Source organism: Falco cherrug, chromosome 3 (assembly GCF_023634085.1).
Source record: "Falco cherrug isolate bFalChe1 chromosome 3, bFalChe1.pri, whole genome shotgun sequence".
Taxonomy (NCBI): Eukaryota; Metazoa; Chordata; class Aves; order Falconiformes; family Falconidae; genus Falco; species Falco cherrug.
In genome coordinates this window covers 72,233,664-72,254,962 of record NC_073699.1, presented here as the reverse complement: position 1 = coordinate 72,254,962, position 21,299 = coordinate 72,233,664, and the positions used below count along the sequence as shown (strand labels likewise).

Sequence of the window (21,299 nt, the reverse complement as noted above, 5' to 3'; positions counted from 1 at the left end):
TGGTTACGTCCATTTCTTACATCCTTCTCTGCATTTATTCCTGCATTGTATAAATTCTTACAGGAAAAACTGCTTTGAAATATGTCAAACTCATCTGCTTCATGTGTGAGACTGATGGCAGTTAGTGAAGCAGTATTTTTAAGGATAGGTAGCAGAACTCTGAAATGATGGGTGGGTAAGCACCAGCTAGCGCTGTAGGCTGGTACTTCTGGGCTCTGCAGGCCAAAATGTAGGTGAAGAGCTGCTTGGACTCTGTTCCAGGGCCTGAAAAGTTACGAGCTTTGACAGACGTCTTTGTGCACTCACTCAGTTAATGGGAGAACTTAAGTTTTGAATTGCTGTCCTCCTGAAGAAATACTGTATATATATCCCTAGGAGAGTTCCTACATCATGGTTTTCCTGTGTGTAGACATGCTTAAATCCTCTACCTCTTGATTCTTAGCTGCTGTGCTATCATGAATTTAAACCGTAGGGCTCTAAGGAGACCAGGTAACCAGGATCCCCGTTCCATGGCTTCATGTTGAGGGCTGTCACTTGAAAAGAGATAAAAATGAAGTTTTGAACCCTGTTCCTAGGAGGGCTTAGTTTTGTTTTTGTTTTTTTCAGTACAGTGATGTTCAATCCAATGTAAGATGAAGATGCATTCTAGGAAGCAAAGTCCACAGTGCTAGGACATGCCTTGCTCCCTGCCCACTCCCCCTCCCCTGGCCCCAGGTGACTACTAGAAGACACACTGAACATGGGTGGATGTCTGTCTTTAGAATTCTCCCTGGCCGTTTGCGTCACTGACCAATATCAGTGATTGTTTCTGTTTAACATAATCAAGTTTCTGCAGAAGTTAAATAGGAAAAAATTTGAATATGTAATACTTGGAAGATCTGCCTCAGAAAAAATGAAATATCAAACCAGAAGTATTTACAGTTTAATAGTCATGGGATTTTAAAAATACTTTATGGTCAGCTTCAGAAGATTGTGTTTGAGTATCACATTGAATGTTTGAGTGTGCTAATTACCTCAGTTTCTGTAGAGGAAAAATGTGTTAATGCAGCAGTTCTGTAGATAGATACAGTATAAAAATGCCTTACCCCTGCTTAATTATACTGGGTTTGACAGGAAAACACATTTTTATCAATAAAATCAGCATATCATGGCTTGAAAGTACATAAATAGCGGCAGTATAATAATCACTGCATTTTTGTGGGACTTTCCCAGTACATTTAAAACACAATTAATGTGTTCATAGTTACCAGGATTTCCTCTTTGGCTTCTAGTATCAGACAAAAAGTTCCATGACTGCCCAAGCTTTTTGGCTGTAAAAGTATTGCAAAAAATGTGTTTTGAGCTTACTGAAACCATTAGTGCCTCATTTTTTTACTGGTTGCTTCAAGTCCTCAAGATACGCAACTGAGTTTTCACTGATGCCTTGCCTTTGGCTTGTCTTTTCAAGTCCGTTATTTCCAATTTCATTTTCCATTTACCTGACTTCATCTCAGTCACATCTTTTTTAAAATACATATACAAAAATATGCTGTGGATGTGATCTGATTTCTTTCACTATAATGCATTTTCTGTAAGGTGGCTGGATAATCAGGACTAATAGGCTATTTGAAGAGTCATTATTTCAAGTGTCACCTGTCACAAGAGATATCTGTATCAATAACCTCTCGATGCCAAAATAATCTAGTAGTTGGATTATTGGTCTGGTTGTTGATGTTTGTCACAGTGTCAAAATTTTGTTCGGTTTGAGGTTTGTGTTGTGTTTTGTTTTGACTGAATTCCTTTTTGATATTTTTAATTTTTTTGCCTTCAGTCATTACAGGCCAGAGGGTTTTGGGTTTTTTTAGACTATTTCGGAACTTAATTTTTTTTAACTTTTTCAGTTGCCAGTCAAAATTTAATTGCTTTAGTAAAATGCTTTATGAATCTGTATGTACTAAGCATTCTTTTGAGACATCTGTATCAGCTGTCTTTTGCTGTCCCCCTTTTAAATCAATTTATGAAGTAAATTCAAAGAAATCTCATTCTGCCTTCCCATGATTCTGGTTTAATATAGATTTATAAAGGCGGTGATCTGTCTGCCTAAGCTTCTAGGTAAACCACTTGTATCTAAGCCCTTTAAGACTAGATACAGCTTTAAAACTTAAAAAAAACCCCAAATGTATGCATACACGGATTAAGTTACACATTTCTAGTAAGCTATGATATTACCTTTTCAGTTTGTGTCTGGGTTTTTTCTCTGAAAATGTTAGATACTGGAATAAACATTAATTCTTGAGAAATGTTGAAAATACAGAACTTGCAATGCTTAATGAGTTCTTTCTTTGTCTTTTTGTTTGTATTTAAGGCAGCAATACAGTCACAGTTAGATGGAGTACGAACGGGTTTAAGTCAACTGCACAATGCACTGAATGATGTAAAGGACATTCAGCAGTCTTTGATAGATGTCAATAAGGACTGGAGACAGAGCATCAACACCATAGAAAACCTCAAGGATGTTAAGGATGCTGTAGTGCAACATAGCCAACTGGCAGCTGCTGTAGAAAACCTCAAGAACATCTTCTCAGGTAATCTAATGCTCTTTTTAAAATTCATCACATACTGAAAGCACTTTAAAATGGTACAAACAGCTGTAAGGTTGTCAAGTAATGTTGAGAACTTTAAACCTCGCTGGGAAAGAAGAATTAAGGAAGAATCACCTACACATCACATTCAGGGAAGTAGCTGGTGACCATGTAATATATATGGAGTTTATTGTGCTCTAAGAACTCCTAGTCTGGACTATCTTATCATCAGACACAAGTCACAAAGAAGCTTCTTGTTAGCGATTAGTAGCAGGGATAACATGTTTAGTATAGAAGACTGAAGTATGCAAGCAACATATACAGAAAGAAAATTTGGAAAGAGATGGAGTGCTGCCAGTGAGTTGGGCACCTACAGCAAGTCTGTTGGGTAAAAATGATCCTAGGAAGTGAAAACTTTTTGCAAACATAGGCAAAATACAGAACAGCAAGATCTCCAGTCAAAGATTCCATGGTAGTCTTTCTCACAACAGTTAGGAACCTCAAGGATTTCTGTTAATGTTACAAGTGTAAGTATGAACTGATAATTTAGTTTTAATTGTGTGCCGCCCTTGCTTAGGAATCGGGCACCACAATCACAGAAACCAACTCACACATAAAGAAATTATACATGGGAGACACTTCTTCCTTGCACTACTGCACATCTTACAAGGTTTGCAAAATTTAAAGAAGATTAATGTGATTAATGGATACTGTACAGTTAAAGGGATTACATCTGTCTTTTTGTGCAGCCCTTTTGGTGCACGTTCCATTCTATCTTGAATCAGAGTGAATTCCTTGCCAGGACTTTTCAGCTTTTCAGTAATTTTAAGAATTTTACCCCTATAATGGGGGCTAAATCTATCATACCCCTTTGATTTTATTTAAATAGTCTTTTTTCTCCTTTTCTCTCCTGATAGTAATTCACAAAATGCACCTATAAAGAAAAATTGTTTCCCAGTCATACCAGGTTGATTTGTGTAATCTCTCTAAAAGTGTGTCTAGCTGCTACAGTACGAAACCGGGATATGGTGTTCATCTTTTTAAAAGAGTAGTATTTACCTGCAATATCTAGCAATAAAAAACAAAGAACAACAAAATTCTGTATGTTCCAATGCTGAATTGTTTTGGGGATCTTGTTTTCTTTTACACTAATGAATGCATTATGCTTTGCAATAATGGATGAGACAATAAGCCTTCTCTTTTCCGGCATTCTGAGAGGTTTTTGGTGTGAAGCATCTCCCCCCAGAACTGTTAAACAGTATAGTTGATGATGACTTCACTCTGAGCAAAACAAATGTTTTAGAAACCAAGTGGTTTTCATCATGATTAATGATTGTGTATAACTGCCTTTTCAGATCTTTTTTGGGGCTGCCAGTTTTATTGCTGTTTTGCAGTGACAGTTCTTTCTGCTGAGATTTTTCAGTTCTTTTCCCCACAGGATCCTAATTATCTTCTACAGTATTCCTTAAATACTGAAAAATAGTAAAGAATAAAGTCTTCTAAATAGTTAAGCAGCATAGGTAATTATCTTTATTCTTCCTTTGTGCTTTAGGCAGGCAAAAACTCTTCCTTCAAGAAGGTGGTACAATTCAGTATTTGTTGGGTATATGCAGCCCCAGGTTCAACAGGATAAGTGACTTTTAGTCAGGCAAGTTAAAAGCCTTTTGTGTAAGACATGAGAAAGCTAGTACTGCAATTTGTTTCATAGTAGACTTTTTTTTTTTTAAGACAGGGAGGGAAAGAAAATTATGTTCTGTTGGCACTGTGATCTTTGTTTAGCCACTGGTCAAAATGGAGCATTATAGTTAATAATGTATGAAAATGTATAGCATTTACTAAGAAATTTTGAATACATCAAAATAATTTCCTGTTAATTATTTCAAAAGAATCACTATAGCTTTTCTCCAGCTTGTTTCCTAGTGCTTTTATTGTCTTGTATTTACTCTTTGTATTTTGATTATGTTGTTTTATTATTTTTTTTTTCTCTTCCCCCCCCCCTTCTTTTCTTTTGCCTTTGTTTCAGTTCCAGAGATAGTCAGGGAGACCCACGATCTGATTGAGCGAGGGGAGCTTCTGCAGGCTCATCGAAAACTGATGGATTTAGAGTGTTCTCGAGATAACCTAATGTATGAGCAGTATCGCATGGACAGCAAAAACACACATGACATGAACCTCATCCATACATACTTTGGGGATATGCAGAAACTTTCTGAGGAGTTGGCAAAGCAACTTTGGATGGTGGTTCAAAGATCTCTTGTTACAGTCCGTCGAGATCCAACCTTGCTTGTTTCTGTTGTTAGGATAATTGAGAGGGAGGAGAAAATTGACAGGCGCATGTTAGACCGGAAAAAACAAACTGGATTCATACCTCCTGGCAGACCAAAGAAGTGGAAAGAAAAAATGTTCAACATTTTGGAAAGAACTGTGAGCACACGAATTGAAGGCACTCAGGCAGATACTAGAGAATCTGACAAAATGTGGCTTGTGCGCCATCTAGAAATCATACGTAAATACGTCCTTGATGACCTGCTTGTGGCTAAAACCCTGCTGGATCAATGTTTTCCTCCACATTATGATATTTTCAACAAATTGCTAAATATGTACCACCAAGCTTTGTCCACCCGCATGCAAGAGCTTGCTGCAGAGGATCTGGAGGCAAATGAGATTGTTAGCCTTCTAACATGGGTTTTAAACACATACAAAAGGTAAGATCCCCTTATCTTCTCTCTTAGCAATAGTGGAGAGTAAGCATGCAAATCACAGTTTATGTGCTAGCATTTGCATGTCTATTAACATATAAGAAGATAAAACAAAAGAGGGATAATAATAAAGAATTTGCTGGTTTGATATGTGTTACACATTTGGCTTTCTGGGAATTGCTCCTTAAAACTTTTTTGCATTTTCTAATATGTGATTTTTTTAGTTGCTTCGTAAGCTTAAAGTTTTAATACATTTGAAGACTTGCTTGAAGCTACAGTCACCTTGTGTTTATGTGCCAGTTTGGTGAAGCATTGGGAAGAGCAGAAGAGACTGACAGCTTGTGTTTGAAAATGCTTGACGTTGGCTGCAGCCCCACAAGATTTGTATGGTTATTAGCTTTCTATTGTTCTTTTGTACAGGGGTTGGGACTGTATCAGTGTTGCTTCATTACTGTTAAATGGAAGGAATATAGTAACTTCCTCTAGGTTTTCTCTCAGAACTGTGTGGTGATTTGTTTATTTCGAAGAGTTTCTGCTTACAGGTTCTGTCTAGTGGTACTCTTAAACTCTTTCCTTTTGTGTAATTTGTTGGGATAACTTAAGCATTATGTCTGTCTCTCTCTGAGGTGTTTTTTTGTTTGTTTTTGTGGTTGGGGGGGGGTTGGTGTGTGGGGGTTTTGTTGTTGTTGTTCTCCAGGTAGAAATGGCTGAAATGGCAACTGTTTAGTTTTTGCTGGCATGTAGTTACTAGAGCAACTGATTTGTTTGGGGGAAAAATAATGCTAGTCTTTCTGCGGCTCATGACTATAGTCCTGTTCTCAATAGCTGGCATTGACCCAGAGTCTCTGCTGTGTACACTTTTGCCGTCTTCAATTGTTCAGTCTCACAGATTCAACAAATTGGATGCTTGACAGTCTTAGAATATAATACCATAAAGCAAATAGTTAGGAGGTAATGCTGTTCTGTAGAATTTTTATAACCAGCTTTAAAGTTCGTTTTTTGTTCAGAATTCTGTGTTTTACTTTACACTGTGAAGTTCTCCTGCTTCTTCTTCCCTGCGAGGAACAATCAAGAGCTCCCACTAATGCATACTTACATACCTGTGCAGGATATATGAGATGCAGCTGCTAATAAGGAGCTGAGTTCATTGGCCTGTTCTTATTTGTTAATAGAAGGCCAGAGGAGTAACTCCACAGTGAATGAAAAACATAAATATGTGAATCCTTCTACCTATAGGGATTTGGTCTTGGCAGAAATCCTGCTTACAGGTTCTTCATTTATGTCCTGGAGCTGGTGTTCCAGTAAGGCAATTCTTGGTCTTAAAATTGCCCTTCTACCCTTCCCCCAGAAAGTAGAGCAGATTGCTCTCGAGTTAGACAATTCAGAGCTAAAGCTCTCTCAATCCATGTGTTCCAGCATAGGAAGGGCAAAGGCAGAGAGCAAAGCCAGCATTTCATCTATTTACTAGGCAAACAACTTGCTTTAGCAGGAGTGATCCCTTTTTGATTTATGTGGCTCATGGCACCTGATGGCCGTCTCCTGTAAAGGAAGCGAATCAGTGAGAGGAGTAGGCACGGTGCAAGACACCTGAGAATGCAGTCTCCCCTGTATATCCGTGTAACAAGGGTGACAGAAATTAGAGGGAATATCTCAGGAAAAATTAAGGCTTTGAGTTTCTCCTCTAAAAAATAAAAGCCTGAGAGGGCAGTACAGTAATTCTATTCTTGTAGATTACAATAAACTGTTATAAAGAGGATGATAATTAACTTTGTGTATGTTTGTAGTGGACAGCGGAAGAAGAAATAGGCTCAGGCTTGTGAATGGGAAAAGTGCTCGAGCAGGATGCTTACAGAGCTTGCCAAATCTCAGTTGCTGAGCATCTCTTAATAATACAATATATAATTCTTTATATGGATATGTTTATAATAAACTCTGAAGGAGGATGGCATATATGACATCATCAGAACTGTGTTTCTGTGGTATTTCACCCTTTTTTCCCCTGTATGAAAAATAGGTTCTAAACTGGTGTTACATTCCTTGTTCACATCTATGAAACATTGTATGGTAGAAGATAGTTTTGCCCTTTCTAATCTTTCTCTACTTTTATTAAATGTAATTGAATATTAGAGGGAACATCTAAATTTCTATTTGCATATTATAGCTACACTTCAAAACCAGATGAGAAAATAATGTCCAATTAAGAGAAACATTGAGGGGTTTTTTTCCATGTAATGAATTGATAAGAAAGCCATGCATAACTTCTGTTTACAGTGCTTCCAAAATAGGAGTTTTAAAAGAATAGTGTTCTTAACCATGTCTTGGAAACTGGTTTTAGAGCTGTATTTGTCTCATAACTGAGAAATAAAGTAATGCTCCATGTGGAATAACAGCCTTTAATATTTGGGTGGGATGCAGTTTTACTGTGCTAGGTGTATTTCTCTTTCACATCTAAGTCAATGAGAGCTTTGGAAATGTACAGGTATTAATAAATCTGGACCTATGGTCTTTGTTTTGGGGTTTCAGCTGATAAGCTTTGAGAAAGATACAACGTCCCTGTGGCCTTGTGTAGTGGGGCTAATGATGGTATAATGAAGCTAGAAATACTTTCAAATATGGCATGGTGCCATGAACAGCTTCTCACATTCCCCTGAATAAGCCTAGATAGAGCAGGTCCTGCTATTACATGTATTCTTTATGTAAAAAGCAACAGAATGGAATTCATTTTTCTGAATAGCTTGAGCCACTTAAAATGTCTTTAATCTCTTTTCCAACAGGCTCAGGAAGATGCTGTGAATGCCAAGTGTTCAGTTACGGTAGCTTTTATGGTTTCAAAGACAAGAATTTTGGTTAAGTAGTTAGCCATAGTGTGGTTTGGTTTTTTTTAGTGCTTTGAGATGATTTTCTTTTCATGACATGGAAGCACCACTGTGCTGACTCACATGTATCCAGAGAACAACTTTAACTTGCAGAAATATACAAGCTAAACAGTTTTAAAGGATTTTTAAAGTTGCTATTTGTTTTTTATAGTTGCCATTTCAAATATAGAATTTGTGGCTTCTTTCTGACAAGCATACTAGAAATGGAATGTGAAACAATTTATATTATTATGATTGAATATATTTCCATCAACTGTTAATAAAGCACACTCTGAAGAGTGTGGTTTTGAGTTACTGATTTTTTTTGAGCATGAAATATTAAAGAGGTCTTGTAATGTCGTGCTTTGGTATAGCTTTGGGGTTTTTTGTTTTGGTTACACAAGTAACTCATATAATCTTATAATACATAGATGCAAAATATCACCGGAGAGTATTGTTATATAATCATTGTCAAAATATTTTTGAGAGTTACTCTAGTTTCTTTCTGATCCTATAAAATCAAGATTTTTCCTTTGCAAGTATAGCTAATCGTGCTGTTATAATACAGTACCAGTGAAGCGCACTTTCAATTTGGTACACAAGATGCCTCCTCCTCTTATATTAGATCTATTTTCTACCAACATAGGAAGCGTTGGTAGAGTTTCTTCTAATATATTTTAGCTTTGATATGGATGTGATACAAGTAGCAAAACAGAAGCTGTTTTGAGAAACTGAGGAGAGTGTTTTGTACTTTTCACTCATCTTTCCCATTCAGAAATTCAGAACATGGAAGCTGTCATCACCTCTGAAATGTAAAAGACATATAAAAATGTCCCCTATTAAGACCCCACAGGCTGAACCAGTTGGCTTTTATTCAGTCAAGCAATCACTAGTTTTTGTACATAAAAGTTAGAAACACATGAAAGGGTTGAATATTTAAAATGTCTGTCACATGTTTTTTTAATGTATGCTAAGGTATATAGCTTTTACATCCTGTTCTTTCTTTTATATAGTTTATTTACATTCCTTGTAAATGCATTTATTGTTGCAGTTACTATTAAGAATTTTTTGATTTTTTTGTAATGTATATATTTTGGAAAATTACCCCTTACAGCGGTCATACAAAAAAAGCTGCATTGTTTTTATCTCATTTTTCTTTACTAATCTTCAATGTCTTTTTGTTTGTTTGTTTTTAAACTCAGTACAGAGATGATGGGAAACTCAGAACTGTCTCCTGAAGTGGATGTAAATTCTCTGGATCCTCTGATTTCACAGAATGTGGTGGACCAGCTTCTCAGCAAGTATATGTCAACTCTCACTGTGAGTAACAGTACTGCAAAGACATCTTCAGACGAGTTTATAGCTGCGTTAGTGCTTCAGTGCTGCTCTTCCATCAGAGGGAACTAATGTGACAAATGTAAACTCAGTGTCATTACTTTTATAAACGTTCATGTACTTTATGTAGGTTTGTTTATAAAGGTATAATCAGATGGTTTTATAGATGTACGTTATTACATTACAAGGAATAATTATGCTTTACAGACTGTATTAATCGTATTTTATCAGAAAGGAAGGAATTCCAGCGCTTACGTGTCTAAATAAATTCATAGTACTAGTATGTTAGGTATTACTGTACTTACAAGCAACTGAATGCAGTCCCTATAGTCCCTGTAGTAACTACATCAACATTTGATACAGATGTGATCTTTTCAAGGTAATCAGGATGTTTACGTTTGCCAGTTTGATTCTTTTAATAGTCTTCTTCCTTTCATGCCTGTTGACTACATGAGCATAATTTCCTTTTGTGGATGCCATTTCAAGTGCATCTTAAATCTAAAGACACTGCTCCTGTTATCCTTAGAGCCATTGGGAACTGGTCAGCTACATGGCAAAGGAGTCAGTATGTGATTGTAAGGTTTTTAAATGCATTTTTCTTTAAGATCCATGGTTGATTACCTCTGAGACTGGATGTTGGGATAGCTGGAACTTTGGATTTGCTGTTCTTACACTGTTCAATTGAATTCCTACTCCTCCTAAGTTTAGGAGCTCTACCAAGCAGAGGAGGGAAATTTTTTTTTCTTCTTTGGATGTGTCAGCTACTAAAATACATCCGGCAACAGCAACTGCTTAGACTTGATACACATCACAGTGATGTGAACCCATCTTGTTATGTCTCAAGGAAGCTGCCAGCAGAGGCTCTGCTCCACATTAGCTTTACTAGGAATTTTATGCAAGTTTATTTTTCTGCATTTACCTTTAGGACAAAAAAAACCTTTGGTTTGTTTTCTCAAACTACTTTTGGCTTGACTCGGGAAATGCCTTTGAATTATTTTTTCCCCTCTTAAGATGAAAAAATACACCTATATTGGCTTTTCAGAAATGTTTTCCCCTACTTACTGAAAAATATTATATATAGAACATTGTTGTGTTTATATTCTATAAATAAAATAGAGCAATGCTGCTAATATGTTAAGCAGTGAAAAAAAACCTCTTTTTGATTTTTGGCTGGTTTTTTTTCTTTTTAAGGCAGAAAATACTGAAACTGCCAGCTTGTTTCACAGGATTCAGCCTGATGGAATTTTCTGCACATCCCTACTTTTGTTTCTTCTTTATTTCTTGTGGTGTTGTGTTTCAACCTGTTTATAAACAAAATATAATTCTGGGTAAATGAAAGTATTTGGTAATCACGACTGTCAAATATTGATGTTTAAGTCAATAAAAATGTCTCATATTCATGAGAAATAAAATATTAACAGATTTTAAAAGGTTTCTAATAAATTTTTTTTTCTGAGCACCTCAGCTTGAAAAAAAAGATCTTACAAATGATGATCATAAGGTGAAAAATGTTGGCTGGCCTGCTGGCTTAAAAGATCAGTTTTTCTTTGCAGATCATATCTCTTTTTTTTTTTTTTTTTTTTTTTAGCAGGGTAGTTCCATGCTTATGAGGAAAAAAGATAGTACATAGTTTCACATAATTGAAGATGGTACTGTATGTGCTTAGTAGATGCAGTACTTGACAGGTTGTAGTCAAAAGAGAAGAAAACTACAGGCCTGTGTTTGGTCAGCAGCCTTTCTTGTGTAGGAAGATTGTAGAGCTTTCAGTTTCTTCCTTTGTCCTACCTACTGATAGGAGTTTTCACCAAAAGGTACTGATTTAATACATTAAAAAATGTAAAAAAAAAAAATTAAGTACCAATTTTAGGCCTTTTTATGCCCTTTCTGTACATGCCTACTGGTCATGTTTAATTTTGCATGGTAGGGCACACTAATATGCCTGTTAAAAGTTTGAAAGAAGTATGAACTTTCGTATTACTAGGGGGTTTAACTGAATGTGAACAAAGTCGAAGACAGGCAGAAACTTTCAACCCTTTGAAAACACAGGGATAATTATTTTAGACAGAAATCAAAGAATCCAATTGCATATTTAGCAAGCATGCTGGTCTTTACTACTTACTCTTGCAAATATGTCCATGGTATCTGTGTCATGCAAGTGATCAGAAAACTAGCTTAATCTAGTTCTAAAAGCAATTGTTCTTAATGTCTGTGTGTTGTATAATGTGCTTGTTTTATCTCCACCACTATTTTCTGCAGCACTTGAGTTCCGAGAAACACAACCCATTTAATCTAATCCTGGGGTTTTGTCCCCAGCAATAACAATCATCAGTTTGCTAAAATGTACTGTAGTGAAAGGAGCTACAAGCAGATACATGCTGATTTTTGTACGTTAGGTATTATGCTAATTTTTTCCAGTTGTGGAAAAATTCAGTTTGAAACCTAAAACCCAAGACTTAATAAATGCTTCCATAGTTAGTAAAATATTCTGACAAACTGACTTGCTCTTTGTGTTTGGATCACTCCCCTTCCTAAAGGTGCCTAAGCTCAATTCAAACTACATCACTAGTTTACTAACCTTTCTCTTTGTCAATGTTACTTATATCCTGTAGGGATGACGAGAGTGGTCAACATTATCTGTTACTATGCCACTCTTCATTATGGAAGTGGCTGCTATTCCAAATATTTTATTGGGGGGTTTTGTTGTGTTAAATTAAAAAAAAATCTTTTCTTCTTCTTTGTTTCTTTATTTAATGTAGTCTAATATCATTGGCTGGCTACGAAAAGCACTGGAGACAGATAAAAAAGACTGGATAAAAGAAACTGAACCAGAAGCAGATCAGGATGGGTACTATCAGACTACACTCCCAGCTATTGTTTTTCAGGTATAGAGAACTTGGTTATTCTAGAAAATCTACAGAAGCAGCATATAGATTTGGGGATAATGGAGGGCTGGGAGGGGGAAACCAAACTGTTTGGAATGCCGTTGTTTCTGTGTCTGTTGAAGTATAGGGTTTTTTGCTGTAGAGTTTTTAGTTGGAGGGGTTGTTTCTTTTGAGGTTTTCATTTGCCTTTTTCACTTTAATACTTAGAGACTTAGTTCTTTTTACATGTAAATTAGAAACATTTTTTTCCTAGCCTATTTAGTTGATATTTGTATTTATTTACCTGCTTTTCCTTTGGTCTCTTCATGTAAGTTTGCAATATAAGCCTACCAGATGAGGTGCTTGTAAATTATTAGAATATTGTTTATTAATGTGATGCTGAGATAGTTAGGCAGGTATTTGTTCCTATATTCAGTATATAAACACCTTAATACTGGAAAGAAAAGTTCTGTCAAAGATCAAAAATGTTGCTTTTTAAATACTGCTTCAGTTAACATTGATGCCTCTCCAAATTACGAAATAGCCTCAAAACAGAAAAGAGACTCCTATTTCTAAACCCTTAAAAAAACAAACAAAAAACCCACAATAAAAAATCCCAACCTGCACCACCCTGTTATTGGTAGTAGAAAAGGAAAGCTTGTAAAGCGATCTTTATCAACCAGCAAAATGACAGCTTATTATGCATGTTTACTAATTTTTCTTTACAAATACTGTGTTAGGTACCTTCAATGAAAGATAATAGGCTCTTCCTCCTGCAGTTGTTTCCCCCTTCTTTTTTTATCCTGTGTTATGCCAGGATTTTTGCTACATTCTTTCACATTTGTATTAGTGCCAAGGTTGACTTCATCTAATCCTTTTCAGAAAGTGATTGGCTCTGGTGCTGTGTTGTCAAAGGCTCCAGTGTTGAGACTCGTGGAACAGTGAAACTTTCAAAATCATCTCAGCGTAAAAGCAGCTCATATTTCCACCTGGCTTTGTACTCTTTCTTTCCAGTCCCCCTCAAATGCAGTTCCCTGTAGGTCACCTAGACCTTGTGCCTGGTTGTGTTTCCAAAGTTTAGGGGTCCTTTCTTCTTGACTAACATGAACTTAGTACTTTCATATATGTGGAATGCAAAGGAATTTGAGTTACAAGGTTATTCATTACTAGCTGCAGGAGCTGACCCAAGAACTTTGATTCACTGTAAAGCCAAATTCCTGTGGAATTAGAAATATTAAGTACTTTCTTTTTGAAGAAAGAATGCAGCTGTTTTCAGTATCAGGAGAAAGCTGCAGCACACATTAATGGTTGTCAATAGCTTACTGTTTTCCATAAGTGTAATTAATGATTTTTTTGTTTGGTCAGCAACATTGTCTGGGCTTGTTTAAAAACAAAAAAAACCAATACCCAAACAAAAAAACCAAAGCATGTGTAGAGCTGGTGCTAGGGAGAGTCTCCAACGCAGGAGTTCTGTCTCTGGTTTACCACTGATAAAGGCCTCTCTTTGTAACTAAACTATTTTTAACTTAGATGTTTGAGCAGAATCTTCAGGTGGCTGCTCAGATAAATGAAGATTTGAAAACAAAGGTACTCCTTCTATGTCTTCAACAAATGAATTCATTTCTAACCAGGTAACATAATTTTTAAAATATAAATGCTTTATCCTGCCTCAGCCTCTCTGTTCCTACAATTCCAATACGTGTTTTTCCTGTGGATGTTTTTTTATTGCTTTGTCTTCATTCTATCACATCCATGTCAACCAAGCTTTTCTTCCCTTTCCTTTTCTTGCTTTCTTCCTCCCTTCCCCAGTTTCACCACAGAAGTTCTCTGTGCTGGTGAGTGACAGTTTCAGTTCCTCTCTGCAAATCGTTCTAATTTTTGGAGTCATTTCCATTTTATGTCTCAAACTTACATCTCTTTCTCATAAGGAAGACCGAAAAGACCTCTTTGGCAGGAATCTGCTCAGAACTGAGAGACTAAACTTCACATAAGCAACAAGCGCTTTTAAATACTGGACAGACCCTTATGGAGCATTTGGTCTTGCAGGTGTACTGAAGTTAGAACAGAGTTCTGTCTGTTTAATGCCATTCCTTTTATATGTTACAGGTACAAAGATGAAGCACAGTTGTATAAAGAAGAACATCTTAAAAATCGTCAGTATCCTCAGTGCTATGTTCAGTACATGATTGCAGTTATAAACAACTGTCAGACCTTTAAGTAAGTCTGTGTGTCCTTGCAGTATTGTGAGGAAAAATAAGTATTGATATTTCGTTTGTAATACCACATGTTCCCAGGGCCATCTTTTCTTTTGCATACAAAGAGTGTTTCAGTTAAAATAGTTCAGCTGACTAAAAAGGGCAACAGTTTTAAGTATAGTGCTGTTGTAAGAGGCAGATACTGTGATTTCTCTTGCCTTTGGAAAGCCAAGCCGTTGTCCCTCACTGGTGAAAATCCACTCGTTATTCCAAGAATTTCATTGCCAAAGAAAAATTTTATTATCAGCTTTCAGAATTTGAAAAAGACATTTCAGTTAGTTTGTCTGGGGCCTCCCATCTTCTTACATTTGATCTCCCACAGTTCACCTTCAAGCAGTGTGATCAAGGTGAACTGAACTGGAGAAAAGTAAAGGTAGAGCTTGCTCTGTTAAGAGTATCAAAACAGGATAAAGAAATCTTCATCGCTTATGTTTCAGTGTTCAGCAATCCAACCCCATGTTCATCTATACCTGCTGCCATTCTCAAGTCTGCAAATGAGCTGTAGTTCGTTACCAATGTACAAGTAGTCTAGGCTGATCACTCTTTCCTGCTGGAGAGTAAATTAAGGCTTCCAAAGCAAGTAGCAGGCATTATTTCCCCTTGCAAAAATCAGGCTGTCTAGCATGTCTCTTTCTGTGTATGCACTCTGAAAATTTAGTAGCAATGCACTTGTGCATCCATAGGTGATGAAAAGCATTGTTATTTGTCACAGAGAATCTATAATCAGTCTGAAAAGAAAATACTTGAAAATTGACACGGAAGACACATTGTCAAGCAGTCATGCAAGTATGGATGCAACTTTAGACGTCATTGCCAAAGAAGGATGCTCTAGCCTGCTGGATGAAGTCTTCATGGATTTAGAGGTCAGAACCCTTTTTCATCAAAAAAAAATAGAAGTATTACTTTGTAAGGAAAAATAATTCAGGAGTTAAGTAGTTAGGAAGACTTTTGATTGCTAATCATACTTTATATATGCTGTACTATCAAAATGCCAGTAAATGTCAGTGTTGTTCTTCACTGGTATAGTTAGCATGTAGGAGACTGGAAAATTTCTTGATTATATTTCACAGGATGACTTCAGGCAGGTGCTTTGTATAAAGTGAATATTTTCTAGCAGATTGTACTTAGTCTTATGTAGTTGATTTTTAAGAGTTATTTGGGAAACTACTGCTGATATCATCTTTGTACAGGTGCAGTACAGCTATAATTAAGATAGTTAATTGACTTCTGAAGGGTGGGCCCTTTCTGATTGATAAATTTCCATGTTTAAGAATTCTAGCTTCTTGTATAGAATCCCTTAGGGGAAAAAAAAATTATTCTTAAAAAGAAATTGGGAGTATGGGGAGGGAGGGAGGAAAATTAAGAGAAATGGCAGGGGTGAAGAAAGATGCTCTGGGACTTAATAGTTTTGTAATATTTTGAACTAATGTAAACACCTTGAATGACTCACATTAAGAAAGATGTGGGAGCAGTGTTTATTTTTATTTTAAACTTTGAGCTCTTAAGCAAAATCTTTATTTCTCATTAAGTCTGCTCATTGATTATGAGAAGACACTCTGTCTACTCTAATGACCATTCTTTGAAATTCATTAACCTCAAACTTCATGTCACTATTATAATTTATAAAATACCATGCTCTAATATGAAAAGAATTTTTCCTCTGGGGAGAACAAAGCAAGATGGGTATGTAGATGTTGTAGATGTAGAGAATAACGGAATTATGTATTGTGGAGTTCTGGGACAGAAGTAAAGCATATAGGCACAGGAAGTTTGTGGGGCCTTCAAGGAGAAAGAAACAACCAAGTAGCCAGTATCAGTTCAAGAAATCAAGCATGAAGTTGCATAATCACCACAGTTTAAAAGTGCCTCATATTTAAAATTGGCATTGTCAGCACTTGTGCCAATTTTGTCCTTGGATGTTAATTTTTTAATTTAGCATAGGCATTTAATTAGAGAACATAACAAAGGATTTTAGAGAACTCTGTATGAAACAAATGCTCAGGTTAGGGCAGTTGGTTTACATACATGCCCAGCGTGTAGATCAGGGTAGCATTCTGGCAACTGATCACATCATTTTCCTATGCTAACCGCTTATTCCTTTTGAAGGAGTGTATTTTAGACTTAAAATTGTGTATTTTTTTTGTAGCTGCACTGATATGATTTAAGTGTCGATAATTTGTTCTCATCAATTGTTTGTTACCTTCTCAGCCACATCTCAATGAGCTGATGACAAAGAAGTGGTTGATGGGGTCTAATGCCGTGGGGACTATCTGTGTCACTGTAGAGGATTATTTCAATGACTTTGCAAAAATAAAAAAGCCTTACAAAAAGGTAGGTGGAATGTATTCTGTGATACTTTACTAGTGTACTCTGAATATCATATTGGTTTGGAATTTCTGAACACTGAATGAAATTAAGAATTGGCATACAGAAATTGGAATCGATTCATCACTGGAAATAAAAAAAAATGTTCATAATCATATTGCAGAAGTGTGGTTCTAATATCTCTCTCTCATCTATTAGTTCACAGTCATATAATATTCTCAAAGACAGAGCTGAGTTGCAGGAGTTAGTCCAGAAGAAGTATTGGCATGTTACCTGATTGTATTCTTACCAGCTTGTACTTTTCTAACTCTCAGAAGTTTATAGTCAGATAAAATTAGCTCTTCTGAAACTAGTTGAGATGGCCTGTAATTACTGTTTTATAAATGCACGCTCTGTAATTCCTAGTTTTAATATGTAAAATGAGGTATAGTTAAATTGGTGCCATAAGGTTTAACAAATGCATAACGTATGTTTAAAGTGCAGTTACAGCAGCATAATGTGCTAGGTTTGGTCATATTTTTTTTTTTTGTGCTTCCCCCCGCCCCGCCCCCCCCCCCCCCCCCCCGTGGTCTGTCAAAGGATATCTGGATTTCTCTATTATCCTTTAATCTTCAGCATTACTTAACTTGTTTTTATCCTTTATTGAATTAAAGTCAGCTTTGTGTTGTTAAGATGGCATGTCTTAAATGATCCCCTAAGATTTAGGAAATATTTGAATTTAGCAAGATCAGGATTTAGGTGAGGTCTTTGAACAAACACTTACTAAGTAGAAGTATTTAAAAGACAGTCTCAAAATCATACACTTACTCTTTCTTCCCTTAGCTGTTAAAGAGGTAGAGGGGACTGCTCAAAGTTCCTCTGATGACCTCTTCACCTTCAGTATTTGCAGATCCTAGAGGCCTTATGTAAGTGAATAACTTGCATTTTCAGTCAAAAAAGTACACAAAAGTTAGGTTGGTCCCAGAATTACTCTGTATCCATGGAACAGCTTTCTTTTCCAGATTGGTTTGTTACTGTGAGGTTAATAGTGCTTGACGTGAGTTTCTGTAAGTGTTAAGACCAATCTCTGCAATCACATGTATTTCATCATGGTGTAGCATTTATTGCCACCTTATGGGGAAGAGGATGACAAACACATTTTCTGGCATTCATCATACCTGCTTCCAGTCTGTCTCGCAGCACAAAAAAAATCTCTCACAAAAGCCACTCTATGTTCTAGCACAGGATGGGACACACTTTTGTTCCCCTGGGTTGGGTGGGCTTTTTTTTCTGGTTTTAAAATATTCTTGGTTAATCTTGGTTTGAAAATTCAAGTTTTAAAAGCCACATGAACAGAACAAAAAGACTGTAGCCCAGTGGGCTATAAGGACACAGCTGTGGAATAGGCAGATCTGGATCTTGCAGTCATTCTGCTTTGCCATTTTCCTTGCATGCGAAGTGAATGTCCCATCATTGCACTGTTGGCTCTTCTTGAGAGTTCTTTTTCTCAGTTGTAGTAGAGCTGTTTTTCATGTTTCAGTAGGATGGGGCATACATGTCAGTCTCCCACAGTCTATTCTGTGCAGTTAATTTTCCTCTGTGTAATTGGCATCAATTCCACCAATGCAAGAGAAGCCATCTCTGAACAACCATTAAACTCTGGTATTTCTCTACAGTCTTGAGAGCAGGACTTGAAATCATATTTTCTGTGTCCTACATGAGGTCTAAAACTTCCAATACTTTGCAATCTGTTGTTTTCTCTCATCTTTTTTTTTCCCTTGTTTTTGTTTTCTCTCTTTCTTGAAACTTTTCTCCAAAACTTTGACTGAAGAACATGTTGGTTGAAACTAAAGCTTCTAAAGCTTCATATATATGAATAAAATACGATTAAAAGTTTGTGGTTACCTTTCGTGCAGGCTTTTTCTTAATCAGAAGTATCTTTGCCAGCACGCTTAGGAGGGAAAAAAACCCACCTGAGGACTTGTGGGATTTAAGGACCCTCCTTACATTAGAGTTGAAAAAGTATGTAAAGGTTTTGGGGATTTTGTTTTGTTCTTTACTTCCAAACCTCAGCATTACTCTTGCACCAATACCAGATGTTTCATGTAGTCACCAGTAGCTATTTCCTGTAAAAAGGCAAGTGCAGATCAGTGAATCAGTCAAGGAAGATCTGAGAAAGTGATCGCTTCTACCTCTCCAGGCTTCTTACCAGACTTGACCCAGAGTACAGATAATGTAGGCAAGATTTGCAATGCAATATACTGGAATTCTCCAGCAGAAGCCTCTGCAATGGCTGGTCGTTCCTTGACCAGAGATATAAAGAGCAAGGCCTAGCATTGTTCTGTTCTAAAGATCACCCAGATTATTTAATGTTCCTCTGTCTTTGGTGCTCCTCAAAAACATTTCAGACATGTCGTTAGAGTGAGACCGGTTTTGTTGTTGTTTCTCTCTGTCATAAGTGGCACCTTCTTTTCATTAGAGAAGGACGGATTTTAATTTTGTTAACATTGTGAAAAATCTAAAGCCACTCAAAATGTGTAATATTAGCAAAAACTGTGTACTGGTGATTAAGTGGAAATACACATTTCGAAGCCTAATAATTGTTCAAACACAAAAAATAATGGCTACGTTTGCAGATACCACTGGCATAATCCACCACCTGTTTCTTTTCTTTCAGACAATGACTATTGAGGCCCATCGGAGAGTAGTTGTGGAATACATCAGAGCAATCATGTTAAAACGTATATCTTTCAAGAATGCAGAAGAGAGAAAAGAGGGTGCAGAGAGAATGATCAAAGAAGCAGAGCAGTTCAGATTCCTGTTTAAGAAGCTTGCAGCTGTAAGTATTTGCTTTGGGTAATGCTGTTAATCTGGTAACTTAGAATAAACCGCAGGTGTTTGGGGAAGACAGAGTTAGATCTGTATGTCTCAAAAATGGTGGGTGACTTGTGAATATCGAGGATGCCATATCAAGGGCAACAGTCACGAGTTTCTGAACACACACAGGCCTGCTGCTAAAATTCCTGAGCACCATTTTCTACTGTTTTGTGTTTATACAACTCTCTGCAGCTGAATATATTAACGGCCTTACAGAGGTAGGTACCCTGAATTCATATGAAAGAAAAATGCAGTTGTTTGTTTAAGAAAATAAAAATAGGACATTGCCTTTCCTGTCTGGAAGAAAGGGCAATACTGCATCAAACTGATGCAGTTACTTACTGCCAAAGTATCATGCAGTGTATTCATTTAGAATCAACAAGATAAGTATGTTGATCCCATTTAGAGTGCAGTAGAAATATAAAAAACAGGCCAAAAAAGGTATTGGAGAAGCAATGGACAAGACAGGCCTAAAAGGAATACTAAATTTTTTATTTTTTTCTTAACTGCATAAGGAGCAGGAATCTGCTGGAAAGTTCTTAGGGCCAACAGATGACAAAATGCAAAAAGAATGCAGAGAAAGATAAAGCCTGAAAAACTGGGCAGGGTGAGGAAGGGGCAGTGTTCATCTCTGCTCACTGTGGAAGATGCTGGGGCAACTCCTGCATCCGAGTCCTTTATTATGTGGGATTCTGTGTAAGATCTGTTTCAGATTAAAGCATTGGTTATGGAATAAATGAAATTAACAATACCAGATTAGCAGGACCAGATGACTTAGAACTAAAAGTGCTAAAATGGTCAAGAGATTAAATAGATATTATAGTTCAGTTGATCAGTTGTTGAAAGCTGCCTTCATGGCCCAGTGACTAAAAGGAAGTTAATGGAGGGCCAGTTTTCAGAAGAGATCGGGCTTTCACATTAGTTATTCCTGATGTTTATGCTGGTAAATTAGCAAAAGTTAAAGACTAGAATGCATCACCATGTGGATAAATAAAACATATTGTAAAACATGACTTTACTGATATCCTGAGGGTAGATCTCTGGACAAAGAAGAATGGGGAAAAGAGGGAAGAGGTTTACGGTGACAATTCATAAATATTTTGTTTTGTTAATGTCTGCAAATTCAGTTCTTTGTTTGGGTGATTTTGGTTTTGTTTTTTTTTTACTTTTCATCTTGCAGGGCTCTGGAGAGGACACTGAAGGACTCTGTGACATCATTGAAGCCATTGCAGAGGTTATCAAGCTAACTGATCCTTCGCTGCTCTATCTGGAAGTTTCAACTTTAGTCAGTAAATACCCTGATATCAGGTAATTCTCTTTACTCTCAAAGTTAAAAGACAGATAAGATGACATCACAGTTTCCTTGTAGTCTTGGGCAAATTTTAAAACGATGTGTGACTGTGTTCATATCTTTCATATTTTAGAATGTACCACTTACGAGAAGTAATGGTAATATGAAAAAGTATTTGAGCTGGACTAGAAGGTACATGTACTTACTCAGTGGTAGAGCAAAGAAATAATGAAAATACTTCCATTCAGTGTTCTGGGAGGA

At 36.6% G+C, this 21,299-nt stretch overlaps 1 protein-coding gene across 1 annotated transcript in view; it reads left to right on the top strand.

Moving 5' to 3' along the window:
• Positions 1-21,299, top strand: part of EXOC3 (exocyst complex component 3) — a 28,560-nt gene that overhangs the window by 6,098 nt on the left and 1,163 nt on the right. Inside the window, exons 3-12 of the mRNA XM_055705662.1 lie at positions 2,345-2,564; positions 4,585-5,266; positions 9,318-9,435; positions 12,207-12,332; positions 13,842-13,942; positions 14,418-14,528; positions 15,279-15,429; positions 16,775-16,897; positions 19,548-19,709; positions 20,928-21,055. Coding sequence (XP_055561637.1) covers positions 2,345-2,564; positions 4,585-5,266; positions 9,318-9,435; positions 12,207-12,332; positions 13,842-13,942; positions 14,418-14,528; positions 15,279-15,429; positions 16,775-16,897; positions 19,548-19,709; positions 20,928-21,055 — 1,922 coding nt within the window. The remainder of the gene's footprint in view (positions 1-2,344; positions 2,565-4,584; positions 5,267-9,317; positions 9,436-12,206; positions 12,333-13,841; positions 13,943-14,417; positions 14,529-15,278; positions 15,430-16,774; positions 16,898-19,547; positions 19,710-20,927; positions 21,056-21,299) is intronic.